Source organism: Leptonychotes weddellii, chromosome 1 (genome assembly GCF_054177405.1).
Source record: "Leptonychotes weddellii isolate Sample4059 chromosome 1, ASM5417740v2, whole genome shotgun sequence".
NCBI lineage: Eukaryota > Metazoa > Chordata > Mammalia > Carnivora > Phocidae > Leptonychotes > Leptonychotes weddellii.
In genome coordinates this window covers 788,929-806,014 of record NC_138369.1, presented here as the reverse complement: position 1 = coordinate 806,014, position 17,086 = coordinate 788,929, and the positions used below count along the sequence as shown (strand labels likewise).

The window sequence follows — 17,086 nt, the reverse complement described above, 5'->3', positions numbered from 1 at the left end:
CTGAGCTCATATTGGGGGGCAGGTTCTCCCATCCCCACACTCAGCTACCACACGGGTCCCCTTGAGCCTGAAGCAGGACGAGGGTCTTCCTGAAATTTGCGGGGGGGGGGCAGCTTCTGTAGCTGGGTGGGCCCCGTTTCTCTGAATTACCACGTGTTTGTGGGACCCACCTTACACGAGGCTGGCTCTGCCACCAGGGAAGCCCCAGGGTTGTTGCGTAGGAGCAAAGTCCCAGGTTTGGGGGTTCTCTTGCTCTTAGAAAGGGTGGGGTGTGGCCTCTACTCACTTCCTCTTCTGTCTCCAGTCTGCTTGCGCTCAGGTCATGCGGGGACCCCTGCTTTCCTGCCCCCACACTTGGGCGGATGTAGCGAGGGCTCCGGGCCTGTCCGTCACCTGCATCTAGCTTGCGTGCTGCTGGTCTCACATCCTACCGGCGACATTCTCTAACCCACTTCTGATCCTTTTCAGAACAGGGTGGGGAGGGGGCTGTTCTGGCCCTGGCCAACCCTGGGAACTTACTAAATTTGAAGTTATGCAGACCAGAAAAGGAAGCGTTCTTGGGTGTGAACAGAAGGCAGAGGATAAAGCAGAGGGGTGGGAATATGGAGGCTGAGTGAGCCTGGGTTCAGGCCTGCATGCCCCTCTCAGGTCCCCCCCCCCCCAGTTTTGAAATGATACAGGAATTTAAAAGTTGACCGCCCGGGGCACCTGGGTGGCTCAGTCCGTTGAGCGTCTGACTCTTGGTTTGGGCTCAGGTCATGATCTCAGGGTCGTGGGATCGAGCCCCATGTCAGGTTCCGTGGAGTCTGCTCCATATTCTCTCTCTCTTCTTTTCCCCTCGAATAAATAAATCTTAAAAAAAAAAAGTTAACCCCCAAAATCTCAGGAAGAGAGGCCTCCCCTGTGGGAGCCCACAGCCCCAACCGAGGAAATCCAAACTGGTGTGGATCTCGCTCCTCCGCGAGCCCCCGGGGCCGCATCTAGGCGGGGCTCCCCGATGAGCCCCGCAGTTTGGGGGGATTTCATTGTGAGAGGGAGAGCTGACTGGCTTAGTGTCGTCGCCGCCTGATAAATTGCAGGAAGAACAATTCTGTGAGCGCTTCCAGGTAGTTCTTAGACATTGTTTGTTTTAGATGCCGTCACCGTCACCTGAGTGTGGTTTTGCTGCTGTTACTGTTTCAGTCGTTGGGTTCTGGGGCCGCACTGTCCATCACTGCAGCCACGAGCCACATATAGTCATCTGAGTTTACGTTTATTAAAAGTCACGCAGGTTCCTTCCAGCCATCATGCTGGCCACGTTGGTGATGAGCAGCCATCCGAGGCCAGGATAGGGCAGGCAGACGGGGCGGATGCTGTGCAAGTGCTCTCGGACGCAGGTTCATTAGTGGCTGGTGCAGCCACGGAGTGAGGCATGGACGTTGCTGAGGCTGTTTGCAGGGGGCCAGCCCTGCGTGGGCAATGCTGGGAATACACAGAGGACCCCAGGCTCGGAGGGGATGGCCAGGCGACTTCCCTGAAGGAGGGTGAAGAACCTGCGGGTGTGGGGACCGGCAGGGCAGAACTTGGGCGGGCGTGTAGGTGGGGGTCCGCTCATGGGTTGGGGCTGGTGAGGGATGAGCTGGGGGAAGGAGGGTGGTGGAGAGGGATCTGGTCTCTGCCCTGAGGGCCGCGGGGAGCTGCGGCGGCTGCTGGTGGGGCAGAGCCAGGTTTTGCTTCAGAAAGCTCCATCAAGCTCCCTGGGCCTGGAGGTGGGCAGGAGACCCCGGATGGCAGGGTGCGGGGGGGGGGGAGCGCTGCTGCAGGACGACCCAGGGATGTGGCCGAGGGGACAGGGAAGGCAGGCTCTGACCTGCGGGCAGCGGGAGGGAGGGAGGGGGAGGGAGGGATCGCGGACAGCTCTGGGGGTCTAGCCTGGGCACCTGGGTGAGGGAGCACTCACAGAGCCGGGCTCGGGACCACCTGGGTTTTGCCTGCCCCACACCATAACCCCAGCCCTGGTACCCACGTCTGTCGGTGGGGCTTCTTCCCACAGAGTAACCGGCTTCGGGAATCTTCCTCCCTACTGGGGTTGGCTGAGCTTCTGCACAAAGGGCCAGCGACGACTCTGTTCTGTCTCTGCAGGAACAAATGGGTGTGGTCACACGTCAATAACACTCGATTTAGAAAGCAGGAGGCGTGGGGGTGGTGATGGGGGGCTGGCTTGGTATCTGGGCTGCAGTTTGCCAACCCAGGCCCAGGGCAGTCCAGCACGCGACAGGGGCCAGTCTCCGCTGGGGGCCTTTCCGAGCCCAGCCCCCAGGGCCACGGGGGAGGGGGCTCGGCGGGCACCAGGTCTCGCTGAGGGCCAGTGGTGCCGCCCACTCTGCAGCCCAGGCCTCCATCCCCATGGCCACCTGGGCAGGTGGGTGGCTTTCTTCCCCCCAGCTCCAGCTGGTACTGGAGCTCCAACCTGTGGGCCCGGCAGAGCTCCTTCTGCCCTCTTCCCTGTCCCGGGCCCGCTTCTGCCTGGGGCAGCCTCCCGCCGCGTGGGCTCGGAACCTCCAGCCTTAAAGAAGGAAGGCGTGAAAAGATTACGTTCTGACAGCAGGGCTTTAGGCTATTAGAACGTGGATCGGGAATGTTATGAATATTCATAATGGTTATTAAAATGTAGGATTAATGGGGGGGTTAATAACTGTTAGTGGAGTGGTGGGGGAGGGGCTGTCCCTAGTTTTGACATTTCTAGGAGAGGGGAGGCCGGGGGCCGGTGAGGGCTTTCTCCAGGAAGGGCAGAGCCAGACCTGGTTGCCTCTGCCAGGAGCTTGTGGGGTCCCTGTGGGTGCGAGGCCCTGGGCCCCGGGGTACCCTTCATGCTGCCAGCTCCACAGGGGCTGGGCTGCATGTGCCCAGTTGGAGTTGTCCTCAGACGTGGTCTGTCGTGGTCTTGGGACGTGGCCTCCCTGCTCACCGTGGTGGGGTCCTGGCACCTCCAGGGGCATGTTGTGGGTGGCTGCAGGGGTGGGGGCTGCTCCAGAAGGAGAGGGGTAGCAGGCAAGTGGGTGTAGAGGGAAACTGAGGCTTGGGCTGCTGGTACTTTGCCCAAGGTCGCCCCTGCCTCACCGGCCACTCTCTTCCCCGGTGTGGATCCCCCAAACCTGGTGGCTAATGGCGGGAGCCCCTGTGGGTGCGGCCCCTCCACCCCTGGCTAAGGCAGCCCCCCACTGCAATTACGGTGGAAATTTTTGATTAGAAAATAAAATCTGAATGTGGTGTATGCATATTCATTAGGTTGAAGGATTAATATGCATAATTATGCAAATAAGGCAGCAATTAAACACCAGTTTGGGGGGATGATTAACACAAAGGCATTGCAATAGGATGAAATTTGAAAGAAGTTTCTGATAAAGATGAGCGGGGGGAGGGGAGGTGGGCTGGCTGAAGGATTCTTGCTGGGGTTCTTGCCGTCTCCCCAAAGTCCAGCTGTGTGGGGTCACAGGGCAGCTGGGGGGAGGTTGTGCCTGGCCCACACGGCGGGGCTGGGCACAGGTCCCTCCAGCCCACCTCTCCCCAGCCTGACTTGGGTCCTGCGGAGTGGGGTGTGTTCATCCTCCTGTTTCCAGAGGAGGGAAACTGACGACGGAGGGGTACTGGGGCCAGACCGGGGGCTCAGGGCCTGTCCTACGTGTGTTTGTCAGGCCTCGTGGTCTTGCTGCCTCTGGTGGATGGGGTCAGAGCCCTGGCCCAGGAAGGCTGTGTGCCTCCTTGGGGGGGGGGGGGTAGTCCTGGGTGGTGCCTGGGAGTGTTCGGGGGGAGATAAGGGTCCCGCCCTGCCCTGCCCCTCCGCTCCAGACCCAGATCCTCTGTCACGCTGGTTAACCCCCACTATGCCGTGGGCCTCTCATAAGTGGGGCTCCATTCAACCCGAAGGGGCTGCCAGCCTGGGCCAGTGGTAGCCGTGCTGTTATTTCAACAAAGGAGTGGCTTCGTCTCCCGATCTGTCAGTGATGGGAAGGGAGAGACTCCCACTTCCCCGAGATCAGAGCTTTCGCGGTGCCCTCGTGAACCTTTCTTGCAGGGTTAGGAGGGACTGAGCCTGATTCAGATGCCCCAGTCCCTTGTGGTCAGGGCTGGACCGGAGGGAGAAACTAGATGGGGGGGGAGGAGGCTCTGAGAGTGAGGGCTCTGCCCAGGGTGGGCATCATGGCTGGGGCTTTGGTGGATGGGTAGGAGTTTGCTGGCAGAGGCAAGTGGTAGAATTGTTTTTTGAACTGCGGGCCTTACGGGTGTCTGGAGTGCTTCCTACTAATGGCAGTTGTTTGTCTTGTTTTTTAAGATTTTATTTTTTGGGCACCTGGGTGGCTCAGTCAGTTGGGCGTCTGCCTTCAGCTCAGGTCATGATCTCAGGGTCCTGGGATCGAGTCCCGCATCGGGCTCCCTGCTCCACGGGGAGCCTGTTTCTTCCTCTGCCTCTCTGTTTCTTGTGAATAAATAAGTAAAATCTCTGAGAAAAAAAAAAAAGGTTTTATTGTTTAAGTAACATCTATAGCCAGCGTGGGGCTTAAACTTTCAATCCTGAGGTCAAGAGTTGTATGTCCACCAACTGAGCCGGCCGGGCACCCCCTTGGCAGTTTAAATATGGGCAGAGCGAGGGTTGGGTAAGGCCAGACAGGCTCCGGGGCCAGGCTGGGTCAGGAAGGGCCCGGAAAAGCGGCTTGAGTTGAAGGAGGGCTTCTCCCTGAACTGGTGGAAGCCACAGCGGGCTTCAGAGCAGGGTGGCGGTGAGGGTGACCCTAACTCTCTGTTCTGTTGCCCTGCAGGTCTGGAGGACCGGCCCAGCTCGGGCTCCTGGGGCACCAGCGACCAGAACAGCTCCTCCTTTGACCCCAGCCGGGTAAGGAGTCTCTGTGAGGCCCGAGACCAGGGTTTCCCTTCTCTGGGTTGGGGAGTGTATGGGAAACTGAGGCTCACGGGGGGAAGTCAGAGGCCAAGCTGGTCTCCTGGGGCCATGGGCCCAGGGACATGGATTCAGGCCCTGACTCGGGCACTTACGGGCACGCCTGCCTCCTGGAGCTCATCTCCCCAGCACCCCTCATAGCCATCTGCCTCCACAGACCTATGGTGACGGCACGCACTTCAGTGAGCCCCACGGCAGTCTCTCTTCATCCACATTCCTGGGCCCGGGGCTTGGAGGTGAGTGTCCGCGCGGCACCGTCCCCTCCCCTCATGCTCCCCTGTGATCCTCCGGGTGCGGCCAGTGTGCTCAGGGCAGCTGTGCTTCGGCGGATTCTCCCAGAGCAGAGGGTGTGGGTGGCTGTGGCCTGCTGCCCATGGGAGAGCAGCCTCTGGAGTCCCGGCAACTCAAGGAGGTGGTCAGAGCTGGGCTGGGCCCTTCTGAGGCCGGCCGAGAAAGTCAGGATTCGGGCAGGTCTGGGCTTAGTGCCTCCCACTGGGACCCAGGTGAGGACTGTCCCTTCTGGAGCCTCGGTGTCCCGACTGGAGGACTGGGACCCTCACAGCACTTTCCGTGTGGCGGGTCATGAGGCCTTGCCCAGCTCCCGGGGCCCCGCAGCCTCCCCCACCTGCAGACGGGCCCACTGAGGCTGAGCACGAAGGGACCTGTGCAGGGCTCCCTGGCTTATGGGAGCTGGCGGAGGCTCAGCCTCTGGGACCATGAGGGCCCGCATGAATGGGTGGCTGTGAGGGTCCCCGGGACTGGGTGCACGGTGGGAGCTGGACAGGCAAGCATGGCGCCCGGGAAGGGAGGGGGGAAGGGCAGCGTCCAGAGACCGCTTGGGAGCCCATCTCCCAGACCAGGAGGGTAAAGGCCAGCCCCGCGTGTGGCCTGGGGTGGCCTGTGCACCTGCAGGGACTCCGGTTACTTCTGCTGGTTCCTTCCTCCCGCGTCTTCCTGATGTGGGCAGTTTCCCACGGCCAGGCCTGGTCAGCAGGGCCCAGAGCCCAGCTGGGTCCCAGGCCCACCACGTGGCACCCAGGCCCGCCTGGCGAGCTGGCGGGGAGGTGGACACAGTGCAGGCCTCGCAGGGCTTCATGCTGTGGCCCCCGGCCTGGTCTGGCTCCCCAGCTCTCATCCCACCTGACGTGCAGGCCCGGGGCATGGATTTAGGCACCTTCTCTGTGCTCACAGGGTCCCCTCACAGAACCTCCATTTCCTCTCCTTGCCATCCTCATCCTGCGTCTCAGGAAGCCCCTATTTGGTGCTTGCTGTATGCAGGGCCTAAACCCCAACACCTCATTCTTGCAGGGGGAGCTGAGAGTCTGGGAGGGGAAGCCACCTTCCTGGGCCAAGCCCAGAGCTGTGGCTGGGCGGGCAAGCCTTGCTTCACATGCTGACCCCGGGAGGAAGGAAGCGCAGGCTCCACACCCCCTTCCCCACCCCCACCACGTTTACTCCCTGGACCGGGGCAGCCCCCCCACACCCTACCCCCCGCCTCTGGCCTCCGGGCCTGGTTTGCTGATCCTTCCACGGGCCCAGCATCGCCTGCCCTGAGGGGCCATGGGGGCAGGACTGTGGGCACAGCCTGTGGAGCCCTGCCCCCCCAACCCTCAGCAGCACCTGCTCCAAGAGTTTGGCCAAAATTGTAATTTTATGCTAAAGAAACTGGGAGATTTTTTCTCTAGCTTGAGAGTAATTCCAGTTAATTGTCCGAGCATCTGAATTCTCTTTTCACATCAAGGCTGGTAACGGTTCACCCTCAGTGGACACCAGCACCCGGCTGAAGCCTGATTGAGCCAGGGACTCTGCTTCAGGGGAGGCTAGATCCAGGCATCCGTCTGCACTGGTCCTGCTGGGCAGCCTCTGTCCCCACAGCGCCAGGTCTTGCCTGCCCACATGGGGGAAGGGCCGCTTCTCACCCGGGGACGTCACGTGCTCGTCGATGAGCTAACGGCTGGCTGGGTGCTGAACCTCACAGGTGCACAGGACCCCCAGCCTGTCCCTGGAACCTAGCCCCCGGGAGCTGATGCCTCACGACTGTGAATGGAGGAAGGGGAGGGCAATGGGGGCGCCCGTGGTGTGCTGAATCCTCTGAAGGTCATCTTGGGACAGTGTCTGTCCCGACCCCTGCTCGTCCCCCAGGCTGACGGGGAGACCAGCGTCCCACCGAAGTTCTCTGGGTGTTGTGCACAGAGGACATGCCCACTGTGTGCAGGCATGTGCCTGGTGCTGGGTCTGCCTATTGGGACATGCCACCCCCGGGGTCAGCTCCTAGCGAGTCTTTTCTCCTCCAGGCAAGGGCAGCGAGCGGAGCACGTACGCCGGCTTCGGGAGAGATGCAGGTGTTGGCGGCTTGAGTCAGGTGAGATCCGCGTCTGAGGCCAGGGCCCTGGGTCTGCTGATCCTGGATAGCTGGGGGGCTGCAGTCACTTGTCTGCCCCACCACCTTTCCCCCGGGGTTGTCGTCTGATCTGCAGAGGGTTCCTTGGCTGAGCCAAGTGCTGGTCACCTGCAGCAGGACCGTGCCCTGGGCCAGACCGGCTGGGTGTGGACGGGGCAAGGGGAATGCTGGGGAGGCCACACCCCCCGCCCCATGGCTCCCAGACCTGGGGTCCAGGCTGGGGGTTGCCATGCACAGCTGGAGGGGTCTGAGAGACACGTGCCCACCCCCGAGTGGCAGATGGGGACACGGAGGCCAGCCTGGTAGCTCGAAGGCCCTGCCCCCACTACCCCCAGGCTGGCCCTAGGGTCCCCTGGCCTCCTAGGCAGCCCACCCCACAGGTGCCCAGCACAGCTGACCCAGCCGAGAGGCTGATGTGGGGGGTGGGGGCAGGTGGACAATGGCCAGCCACCGTGGTCCCCTGCCTGTGACTCCTCAGTGCAGCTAGGCCTCATCCCAGAAGGTGCCACCTGTTCGCACGCTGTGTCATACCCACAGTAGAGCCCCTGGGGCGTCCCCTCTGTCTCCACAACGCCCATACCCATTTTACAGATCGGCAAGCTGAGGCATGGGGCTGCCACTCACTTGAGCTGCAGAACTAGCTTGAACTCCAGTTGTTTCTGCTTTTGAGGGAAGAAAGCCTGTTTCAAATTAAAATATGCAGAATTAAACCATTTATCTTAAAAAAAACAAAAACAAGAGCACGCATGGAGTCAGCCTGGCAGGTTTCTTTGACACCTAGACGCGGGTTTTGCATGTTGAGCCTCCTTGAAGTGGGGGCTGCAGGGTTGTTGGCAGCAGTTTTGCTTTTCAGTCTTTATTCAGGAAAAGAACCGTGTGGCTTGGGGCCAGTCGCATCTTAGATCAGAGGGACGTCCTGAGCGGGGCAGGCAGGGAGCTCCCGCTGAGGGTCCCTGTCGCCCCTCATGAGGGTCTGAACAGCCCCCGCCTTCGTGCCAGCGTCTTTGCTGGCAGAACTGGCCCGGGAGCCAGGGCTGGGCTGGGTGCGAGCCTCGGCCTCCTGACCATCTCCCCCTCTCGTCCCCCAGGCTGGCTTCCTGCCCAGCGAGCTGGCCCTCGGCAGCCCCGGGCCACTGTCCCCTTCAGGCGCCAAGGGCGGCTCCCAGTATTACTCCTACCCTGGCCACCCTCGGCGGAGAGCCGCGGAGAGCGGACTGGGTGAGTGGGGGGCCCGGGGCAGGGGTGGACAGCCGGAGCGCAGGCTGCCAGGGGGCGGGTGGTTCGCCGAGAAAGGAGCAGATGCCCTCCTCGGTGCCACGTCCTGCAGGGTCGCTGCTCCCCCCGGCGCCGGGCGGGAGCACTAGGTCGGGGTCACATGAGCCCCTGGCTGCGGCGTCCCTGCCGACAGGCGGGCCGGACGCGCCTCGCTCGGTGCCTGCTGTCGGCGCTCCCGCGCGGTGACTTCCACCTGACATAGCTTTGCCCCACTGGACCGTCACGGCCTTGTCACACTCGGGAGCACCAGCTGGCACCGCTGACTCTGCGCGGGGGCGTTTTAAATGGCAGCGTTAGCCACCGAACGCAGAATTGCGGGAACCAGGGCGCTCGAGAGTCCACGAGGACTCTGGTCTCCAGAACCGGAGGCGGGCGTTGCACGGCCCACCTCCGCTGGGTCACGTGTGTTGGCGACTCGGGCTGTCCCTGTTTGCCGCGCGTCTGAGTGGCTACAGAAGCCCGGCGGGTCGAGATTTAGGGTCCCTGAGTTGAGCGAGGAGGGGGACTGCCAAGCACAGGACCCAGGGCGGGGAGGCGTGACTGGGAGCGTGGGGAGGGACGCCCCGCTGCGGACCCCACCCCAGTCGCACACACCCCCAGACCTGTACAGATGGGCCTGGGACCGCATTTCAGACGTTTCGCTACCGGGAAAGCTCGGGGGGCTCTCTCCGCCACCGCCTCTCCCCGCATCCCTGGCTGGCTAGGGTGGGAGCCAGGCTGACCCGGCTCGCTCACTCGTCTTGCTCCTCACAGACACGCAGCCCAAGAAGGTCCGGAAGGTGCCACCGGGTCTCCCGTCCTCAGTGAGTTGTGGGATGGAGTGGGGTCCCACAAGCCAAGTGCCCAGGCTCGGGGGCCCTCTCCGTGGGGTTACACAGTGTGTGACGGGGGGAGGGGGCACTTCTGCCCTGAGGCTGTCACTCTGACGCAGCCGGTCCCCACGGGCTCTGGCTCAGATGCCTCCTGTAGGAGAGCCCGATGTTCTTTGTGGCCAAGGCACCTTGGGAACGGGGTGAGGGGGCCCTGGGGTCCGGGTTCACAGGGTGCCAGGCCCAGCAGATGGCGCTGGGCTGGGCGGGGCTCACCAAGCCACGCTCCGGCGATTTGCTGGGGTCCCTGGCTCAGCCGCCGCCCTCTCCGCCTGGCCTCCTGCGCTGGCCCCAGGGTCCGGGTCAGGGCTGGCACTGCTCTACGGCTGGGAGGTGCGGGTCAGGCTCTTTGAAGATCTGGTGTGGGAGGTCATCGACCCCCTGCTTCCCCATCTGAGTCCCCACCCCGGTCCCCTGGAACATCAGAGCTGAGCACCCCGGAGCCTGACTGAGCCACGGCCACGCCCCCGCTTCTGGTCTGTGCCAGGGCATTGCCAGCTGATCCTGGCACTTTCCTGCCGGCCCGGCCTCAGCTCCAGGGAGCGCCAGCCGATCAAAGTTGCCATGATCCTAGAACTTCCTGCCACCTTGAGGGCGGGCTGTTACCCCAGGGCCCTGCCTCTGCAGCCCGCACGTCTTCTGTGATCAGGGCTGGGGCCTTGGGGGCTTCCAGGACAGGGAACGAGGAAGGAGGAAGGGCTGGGGGCATCGCAGATGGGCTCTGACGGGTCATGAAGGGTTGGCTGGATGAAGGAGGGGGAAAGCATTCTTGGTAGGGGGTCCAGTCTGCAAAGGTCTCTGGCACCAGAGGCTGGAACTGGGGGCGGGAGGCGGGACAGGGAGGTGGAGGGTGGAGAAGGACCAGGAGAAAGGATGCCACTCGAGCCTTGAGTGCTGGGCCAGGGGAAGGCTGAGAGCGGCACAGAGCGATGGGGTGGTGGGTGGAGGGCAAGCCTGGGGACGGGGACCTTCCCATCTCACTTGAGCCCTCCTGCCTGACCGCATCTGTCCATCTGCAGGTGTACCCGTCCAGCTCAGGTGAGGACTATGGCAGGGACACCACCGCATATCCATCTGCCAAGACCCCCAGCAGCGCCTATCCCCCCCCGTTCTACATGGCAGGTGTGTGGGGGCTCACCTGAGACGGTTGGGGCTCCAGGTCCCTCGGCAACCCGCCCTCACCATCTGCCCCTCCACAGATGGCAGCCTGCACCCTTCGGCCGAGCTCTGGAGTACCTCGGGCCAGGCAGGCTTTGGGCCCATGCTGGGTGGGGGCTCGTCGCCCCTGCCCCTCCCGCCCGGTGGTGGCAGCTCCGTGGGGACTGGCGGCGGCGGCGGGTTTGGCAGCCTGCACCAGCATGAGCGCATGGTAGGCCCGCGTGATGGGCGGGGGCGGGGGCGGGCGTGGGGGCAGCGCCCCCGACGGATCCCCCTGACCCCATCCCCATCCACAGGGCTACCAGCTGCACGGGACAGAGGTGAACGGCGGGCTCCCGGCAGTGTCCACCTTCTCCTCCGCCCCCACGGCCGCCTATGGTGGGGTCTCCAGCCACACGCCCCCCGTCAGCGGGGCCGACGGTCTCATGGGTACTGGCCCTCTTCACCCCGCTTCCAGATGGGGCCCTTCCGAGCTTGAAGCCTGGCTGGGTGCAGGAGCCAGGCCCTCGTCACTCACGTCCTTCTTCTCCTGGGCTTGCCCCGCACAGGAGCTCAGGCTCCTTGGGCCACATCTGTGATGTTTGGAAATGGCCCTTCGAAGAATGGCTTCCCGGTTTACATCTGGGGAAACTGAGGCTCCAGGGAAAATGGCTCACGCGGGTCCTGCTACCTACCTGCCTGTCCCTAGAGCCTCTGTGGTGGCAGCGGACAGGATTTCAGGCCGTTAACCAAAATCAGGGGCTGCCCGGTGCTGGGTGGGGGCGTCCATGCTCGGCAGCCAAGCACATACGGGAGCTCCCGGGTGCGGGGGATGCCCCTTCCCTGAGGTTGGGCTTCACCTCTCTCCACCCTCCAGGCTCCCGCGGGACAACTGCCGGCAGCTCTGGGGACGCCCTTGGGAAGGCATTGGCCTCGGTGAGGCGTGGGACACGGTGCGGGAGGGGTGGCTGGGCTGGTGAGCCCCCGAGGCTGGTCCCTGACTGGTGGCCCCGTGTCTCTTCTCATCCCTTTTGCAGATCTACTCCCCGGATCACTCAAGCAATAACTTCTCCTCCAGCCCCTCGACCCCCGTGGGCTCCCCACAGGGCCTAGCAGGTCTGGGGGTGTTGCTGGGGAGGGGTGGGGGGGGTACATCTGGCGCGTGCAGCCCTCAGTGGGTGGAGAGCTGGAGGGACCTCTGCCTCAGGGCTTATGTTCCCATGGGCATCCAGGGAAGGCTCTCTGGAGGAGGTGGTCTCCAGGGCAGTCCATGTTTGTGTGAACAGTGAGGGGCAGGTGGGATCTCGCAGGGCAGGGCAGAGGGTCCAAGAGCCAGAGTAACAGGCCCGGACTCCCCAATGTGGACAGCGTTTGTCCACCCGCTATGTGATAGGTACCAATTGCATGCCCTGGGTTTGGCTCTGCCAAGGAGGCCAGGTCCTCCTGTCCCCAAGAAGACCTACCTGGGGGTCAGCTCGTGGTGAGGTTTTATTAGACACCCCACAGGGCCTCACCTCTGCAGCGGGAGTCCTCAGGGACGCTCACCTCGCCCTGGCCCGTGCAGGGCCCCCGGGGTGAACCTCTGCCCAGCCCTGGCTCCAGCTGCTGGTACGGCAGGCTGGCCCCTGGGGCACCTACCCCGTGTGCCGCTGGGCTGCCTTCCCCGTAGGAAGTGGGGCCTGGATTTTGGAGCCGGGAACCTGTCTACTGGGTGGGTTCCCAGTAACCGCCTGGCTGGCCTGGCCAGGGCTGAGTTTCCGTCGGCCCTGTGGGCGTGGGGGCCCCCGTGTGGCCAGCTCAGGCATCTCAGGCCCCTGGCCCACTCCCCACCCAGCCTCTCCCTCTGTCTCTGAGTCCGGCTGCTCGGACACCCAGCCTCAGGTGCCCCTGTTGACGCGACACCTACCCCTTCCAGGGACGTCGCAGTGGCCCCGACCAGGAGCCCCTGGTGCCTTATCGCCTAGCTATGATGGGGGTCTCCACAGCCTGGTGAGCTTCCTGCCCCAGCCTTCCGGGGCTGGTTGGGGGCTGTCCCTCGTGGGTGCGTGTGGCCGGGCCGGGGAGGGCGTGCCCCTCATGGGAGCGCCCGGGGTGGGGGGCACGGTACACGTGGGTACGAGACTCACGGGGACCCTGGGGTGGGGGAGGTGGCCCGGGAGAGTGGCTCAGCGTGTCTGCTGTGGCCAGTTTACAGAACTTGGAAACCGTGGCCCCTAAGAGCCATGAGGCCCCCGTGACTGGTGGAGTTTACAGGGCAGGCCCTTTGATGGTTCATTTGTCGGGCACAAGGTCCGGAGCTGTCACCGTGGTGTTGGCCAGCGAGGACGCAAGTGTGTGCAGCCCCGCGGGGCTGTGCGGGGTCCCAGAGGCCCAGGCCCTTGACCGCCTCCCCCCTCCGCCCCGCAGCAGAACAAGATGGAGGACCACCTGGACGAGGCCATCCACGTGCTGCGCAGCCACGCGGTGGGCACTGCAGCGGACGTGCACGGGCTGCTGCCTGGCCACGGAGCTCTGGCCTCCGGCTTTGCCGGCCCCGTCATGCCACTGGGGGGGCGACACTCTGGCCTGGTGAGTGCCGCTGGAGGGTGGGCGGGGCAGGGGACCAGGGCGGCGCAGCCCTGACGAGGCCACTCCGCTGTCCGCAGGTGGGAGGCGGCCACTCGGAAGACAGCCTTGTGGGCGGCGGCAGCCTCATGCACAACCACGTGGCCCTCCCCAGCCAGCCCAGCAGCCTCCCTGACCTTGCCCGGCCGCCGGACTCCTACAGTGGTAAGCCTCAGCGTTGGGGCCCGGGGAGGGGCGGCCAACAGCTCGGGGCCACCTGTGCCCCGATCCCCTGCGCAGAGCCCGGCTGGTGCGTGGTGTGCCCCTAAACGACCTCCTCTGGAGAGCGGTGACCTAGGGCTCATCCGGAGCACTGGGAGGCTTCCTGCAGGGCGGTAGGGCCCCTCACTCGTCCCGTGGTCAGCGGCTTAGTTCATGCTGCTCAGCCGGCCGTCGCGTGTTGAGCACTGGCTCTGTGCTTGGGTCTTGTGTAGGCCCCTGGCGGTAAACTGGGAATTAAACAAAAAGCCCCATCCCTGGGGGGTGACCCACAGTGGGCTAAATGCAGCAGGAACGGGGCTAGGGGAAAGTGGGGAGGGGTGCAGGGGTCCTTGTGGTTTTAAAGATGATGGCAGGGCAAGATTGTGCCGTCTGGGCAGAGTTGGGGAGGAACAGAGGCAGACAGACCCCCGGGGTGGTGCGTGTGGAGAGGCCCTGGGGCAGGACCGAGCCTGGTGTGCTGGAGAAGTAGTGAGGAGCCCTGTGTTGGGTGGTAGGAGAGGGAGGTGGGGTCAGGGAGGTGACAGGGCAAGTCCTGCAGGGTCCTGTGGATGGGGGAGGGCTTGGGCTTTGACCCTGAGGGACCTGGGAGCCCTGGAGGGCTGCCCCCAGAGCAGGGACCTGCCGGACTCTGTGCCCACAGGGCGCCCTCTGGCGGCAGCAGGGAGACTGGGGCGACCGGACCATGTGTGGCACCGGAAGCCGCGGGTGGAGGGGACTGTGCTGGTCCAGGAAGGGTGGGGTGGGGGGCGAGTTCTGGGTTCTGAAGGCAGAGATCCCACAGGCTTTGCAGATGTGGAGGTGGTGGTGGGGTTCGGGTCTGGAGTTCAGGGAGGGTGCCGTCCAGGCATCCTGGGCACTTGGTGGAGCTCAGAGCCAGGTCCGTGGGCAGAGTCACCAGGCAGAGCGAGTGGACAGAGCCCCAGCCTGAGCATCGTGCCGCTTGGATGGGGGGCTCTTGACGTGTCAGGAGCTGTGTCGGGCTCCTGAGGTGAGGACCCGCTGGAGCAGCATGGGGTCAGGCTGGTGGCTGGTGGCTGGTGGGCTATGAATTTTCCTGGAAAAGACCAAGGAGGTGACAGCACTTTGCACGAGGCTGGAGGGAGGAGGTGGTGATGGGCCAGTGAGGGTCTCGTGGTCACCAGTCCCAGGGGCGCCACCGTGGGGGCAACCACGGCTGGAGAGGGTGCAGGGACTTTCTGCCTGGCCACTGCCTGGTGTCCCAAGCCCCCAGGAACCCCCCACGCACCCCACATTAGGGCAGGTTCTCTTGTCCTGCCCAGGGGCCCTCCCCATCCCAGCCTCCCCACACCCCTCAAAACCCACTTGAGTTTGACAGCGAGCGATGCTCTGTGTTTCTTGATTTTTGCCACTTTATGCCGGGGGTCTCTCTGGGATACGTACAGTCGTCACGACTCGGGGTGGGGGGGGCCTCCTGGCACTGGGTGGGTGGGGCTGGGGTGCGACCTGACCTCTCAGCAGTGCCCAGGACGCCCTGATGTCCGTGCTGTGGGACGGGGGTTCCCGGAGCTGAATCTCTTACCCCAGCTTCTCCCCCTCCCCTGCCTTCCCCTGCCCTCCCCTCTGCTACCCTCCTAGTTCATCTGTTGCTCAGCCCAGGCCCCATTCCCGGTGCGTGTTTTGCTCTCACCGAGTGTCGAGTTCAGCATTGCTGTGTGCCTTCAAACCCTGTATTTCATGACATGGTTTTGGGCTTTTGTAAAATTGGTATCTGGCTGGCATGTTGGGGCTGAGGACGGACCCTAGCCCTGATGCGGGACGTTAGGTTGTTTCCAACTGTCTGCTTTTGCACTAGGTGCTTTCTGGAACGTTCTGGAACGTGTCTCCAGAGTGTGCACAAGAGTTTCTCGGGTGTGATTCCAGGTTGTGGGGTTTGGAGGTATGCATGTGTCCACCTTCCCCAGAGAATGCCGGACTGTCCCAAACTGGCCATGCCAACTTCCTCCCACAGGCGCTACTTCACGTTGTAGGGCCCTGTTGTTTGGCCACCTTCGTGACTTGCTGGATCCCGATTTGCATTTCCTCAGTTTATTGATGCAGTGAAGCGGATTTCCACGCGGCCATATCCGCTTCCTTGTGTCTGAATTGCCCATTTGGGAAAGCTCCCAAAGCTCCCTGTTTTCCTGTTGAGCTCCTGATCCTTTTCTTGTTGATTTGTAGGAGTTCTTTACAAATTATGGAGACCAAGCCCTCACTGCTTTATACAGGACATGTATTTTCTTTTTTTTTTAAACATTTTATTTATCTGACAGAGACACAGCGAGAGAGGGAACACAAGCAGGGGGAGTGGGAGAGGGAGAAGCAGGCTTCCTGCTGAGTAGGGAGCCCGATGCGGGGCTCCATCCCAGGACCCCGGGACCCTGACCCGAGCCGAAGGCAGACGCTTAAGGACTGAGCCACTCAGGCACTCCAGAACATGGATTTTCTAATTGTGCGCTGCAGGGCCCTATTTTATGTCAGCTACAAGAGTTTTGTTAAATGACATGACTGGATATCTTTTTTTTTTTTTTAATATTTTATTGATTTATTTGACAGAGAGAGACACAGCGAGGGAGGGAACACAAGCAGGGGGAGTGGGAGAGGGAGAAGCAGGCTTCCCGCGGAGCAGGGAGCCCGATGCGGGGCTCGATCCCAGGACCCCAGGATCACGACCTGAGCCTAAGGCAGACGCTTAAGGACTGAGCCACCCGGGCGCCCCAAGGACACTTATTTTCTATCCTGTGGCATATCTTCTTATCTCTTGGTGGTATCCTGGCAATCAGAAATTCTCAATTAGGATACAGTCCAGTTTATCAATTTGTTTCTTCTTTCAAGAACAGCTCGTTTAGTATTTTAGGAGATACTGAGTCACAGCAGGATTTCAGTGCATTTTCTTCTGAAGGTTGTCAGGTCTTAGTCTGGAGCTGGTGACTGGTGTGAGGTAGGGACCTGATTCTAGGTGTGTTTTCTGTTTTATCGTTGGGGTTTTTTGGTTTGTTTTTTGGGGTTTTTTGCACATGGAGGCCTGGCTTTCCCCAGAGACCTCACTGCCTCCCACGAGGGGCAGAAGGGGTTGGTCAGGTGGCCCTGGACGTGCCCAGACGCTAAGCCCAGGCCTGTTGCAGGACTCGGGCGCGCCGGGGCTGTCTCGGGTGCTGGTGAGATCAAACGGGAGGAGAAGGAGGACGAGGAGAACACTTCCGTGGCCGACAACTCCGAGGAGGAGAAGAAGGAGCTGAAGCCCCCCCGCGCTCGGACCAGGTGCCCGCCCCTCCTCAGCCCCCGGCCCGGCCCGCCTGTCGGGACGCACGCACACGCACACGCACACGCACACGCAGGCCGCTCCGCGGGGCCGTCGGCGGGCCCCCCGCCTGCCCCCCGCCTCACTGTCTCCCTCTGGCCCCCGGGCCCCCCCCATAGCCCGGACGAGGACGAGGACGACCTTCTCCCCCCAGAGCAGAAGGCTGAGCGGGAGAAGGAGCGCCGGGTGGCCAATAACGCTCGGGAGCGGCTGCGGGTCCGAGACATCAATGAGGCTTTTAAGGAGCTGGGGCGCATGTGCCAGCTGCACCTGAGCAGCGAGAAGCCCCAGACCAAACTGCTCGTCCTGCACCAGGCCGTGTCGGTCATCCTGAACCTGGAGCAGCA

General features: G+C 62.8%; 1 protein-coding gene and 1 long non-coding RNA gene across 8 annotated transcripts in view; both read left to right on the top strand.

Annotated features, from left to right (window-relative positions):
- LOC115945090 (uncharacterized) overlaps positions 1-17,086 on the top strand; it is a 97,721-nt gene that overhangs the window by 48,985 nt on the left and 31,650 nt on the right. The gene's annotated exons all lie outside the window — the stretch shown is intronic.
- TCF3 (transcription factor 3) overlaps positions 1-17,086 on the top strand; it is a 31,043-nt gene that overhangs the window by 11,046 nt on the left and 2,911 nt on the right. For 3 of the 7 annotated variants that reach the window (XM_031042096.2, XM_006745943.3, XM_081826678.1), the window contains exons 3-16: positions 4,797-4,870; positions 5,091-5,169; positions 7,228-7,295; positions 8,423-8,552; positions 9,363-9,412; positions 10,498-10,600; positions 10,678-10,847; positions 10,933-11,065; positions 11,493-11,551; positions 11,653-11,731; positions 12,531-12,604; positions 13,022-13,183; positions 13,261-13,384; positions 16,564-16,699. In XM_031042096.2, coding sequence (XP_030897956.1) covers positions 4,797-4,870; positions 5,091-5,169; positions 7,228-7,295; positions 8,423-8,552; positions 9,363-9,412; positions 10,498-10,600; positions 10,678-10,847; positions 10,933-11,065; positions 11,493-11,551; positions 11,653-11,731; positions 12,531-12,604; positions 13,022-13,183; positions 13,261-13,384; positions 16,564-16,699 — 1,441 coding nt within the window. Of the gene's footprint in view, positions 1-4,796; positions 4,871-5,090; positions 5,170-7,227; positions 7,296-8,422; positions 8,553-9,362; positions 9,413-10,497; positions 10,601-10,677; positions 10,848-10,932; positions 11,066-11,492; positions 11,552-11,652; positions 11,732-12,530; positions 12,605-13,021; positions 13,184-13,260; positions 13,385-16,563; positions 16,700-16,858; position 17,086 lie in introns of those variants that run through there. The other 4 variants (XR_014147078.1, XM_081826450.1, XM_081826381.1 and 1 more) reach the window with 4 other exon arrangements.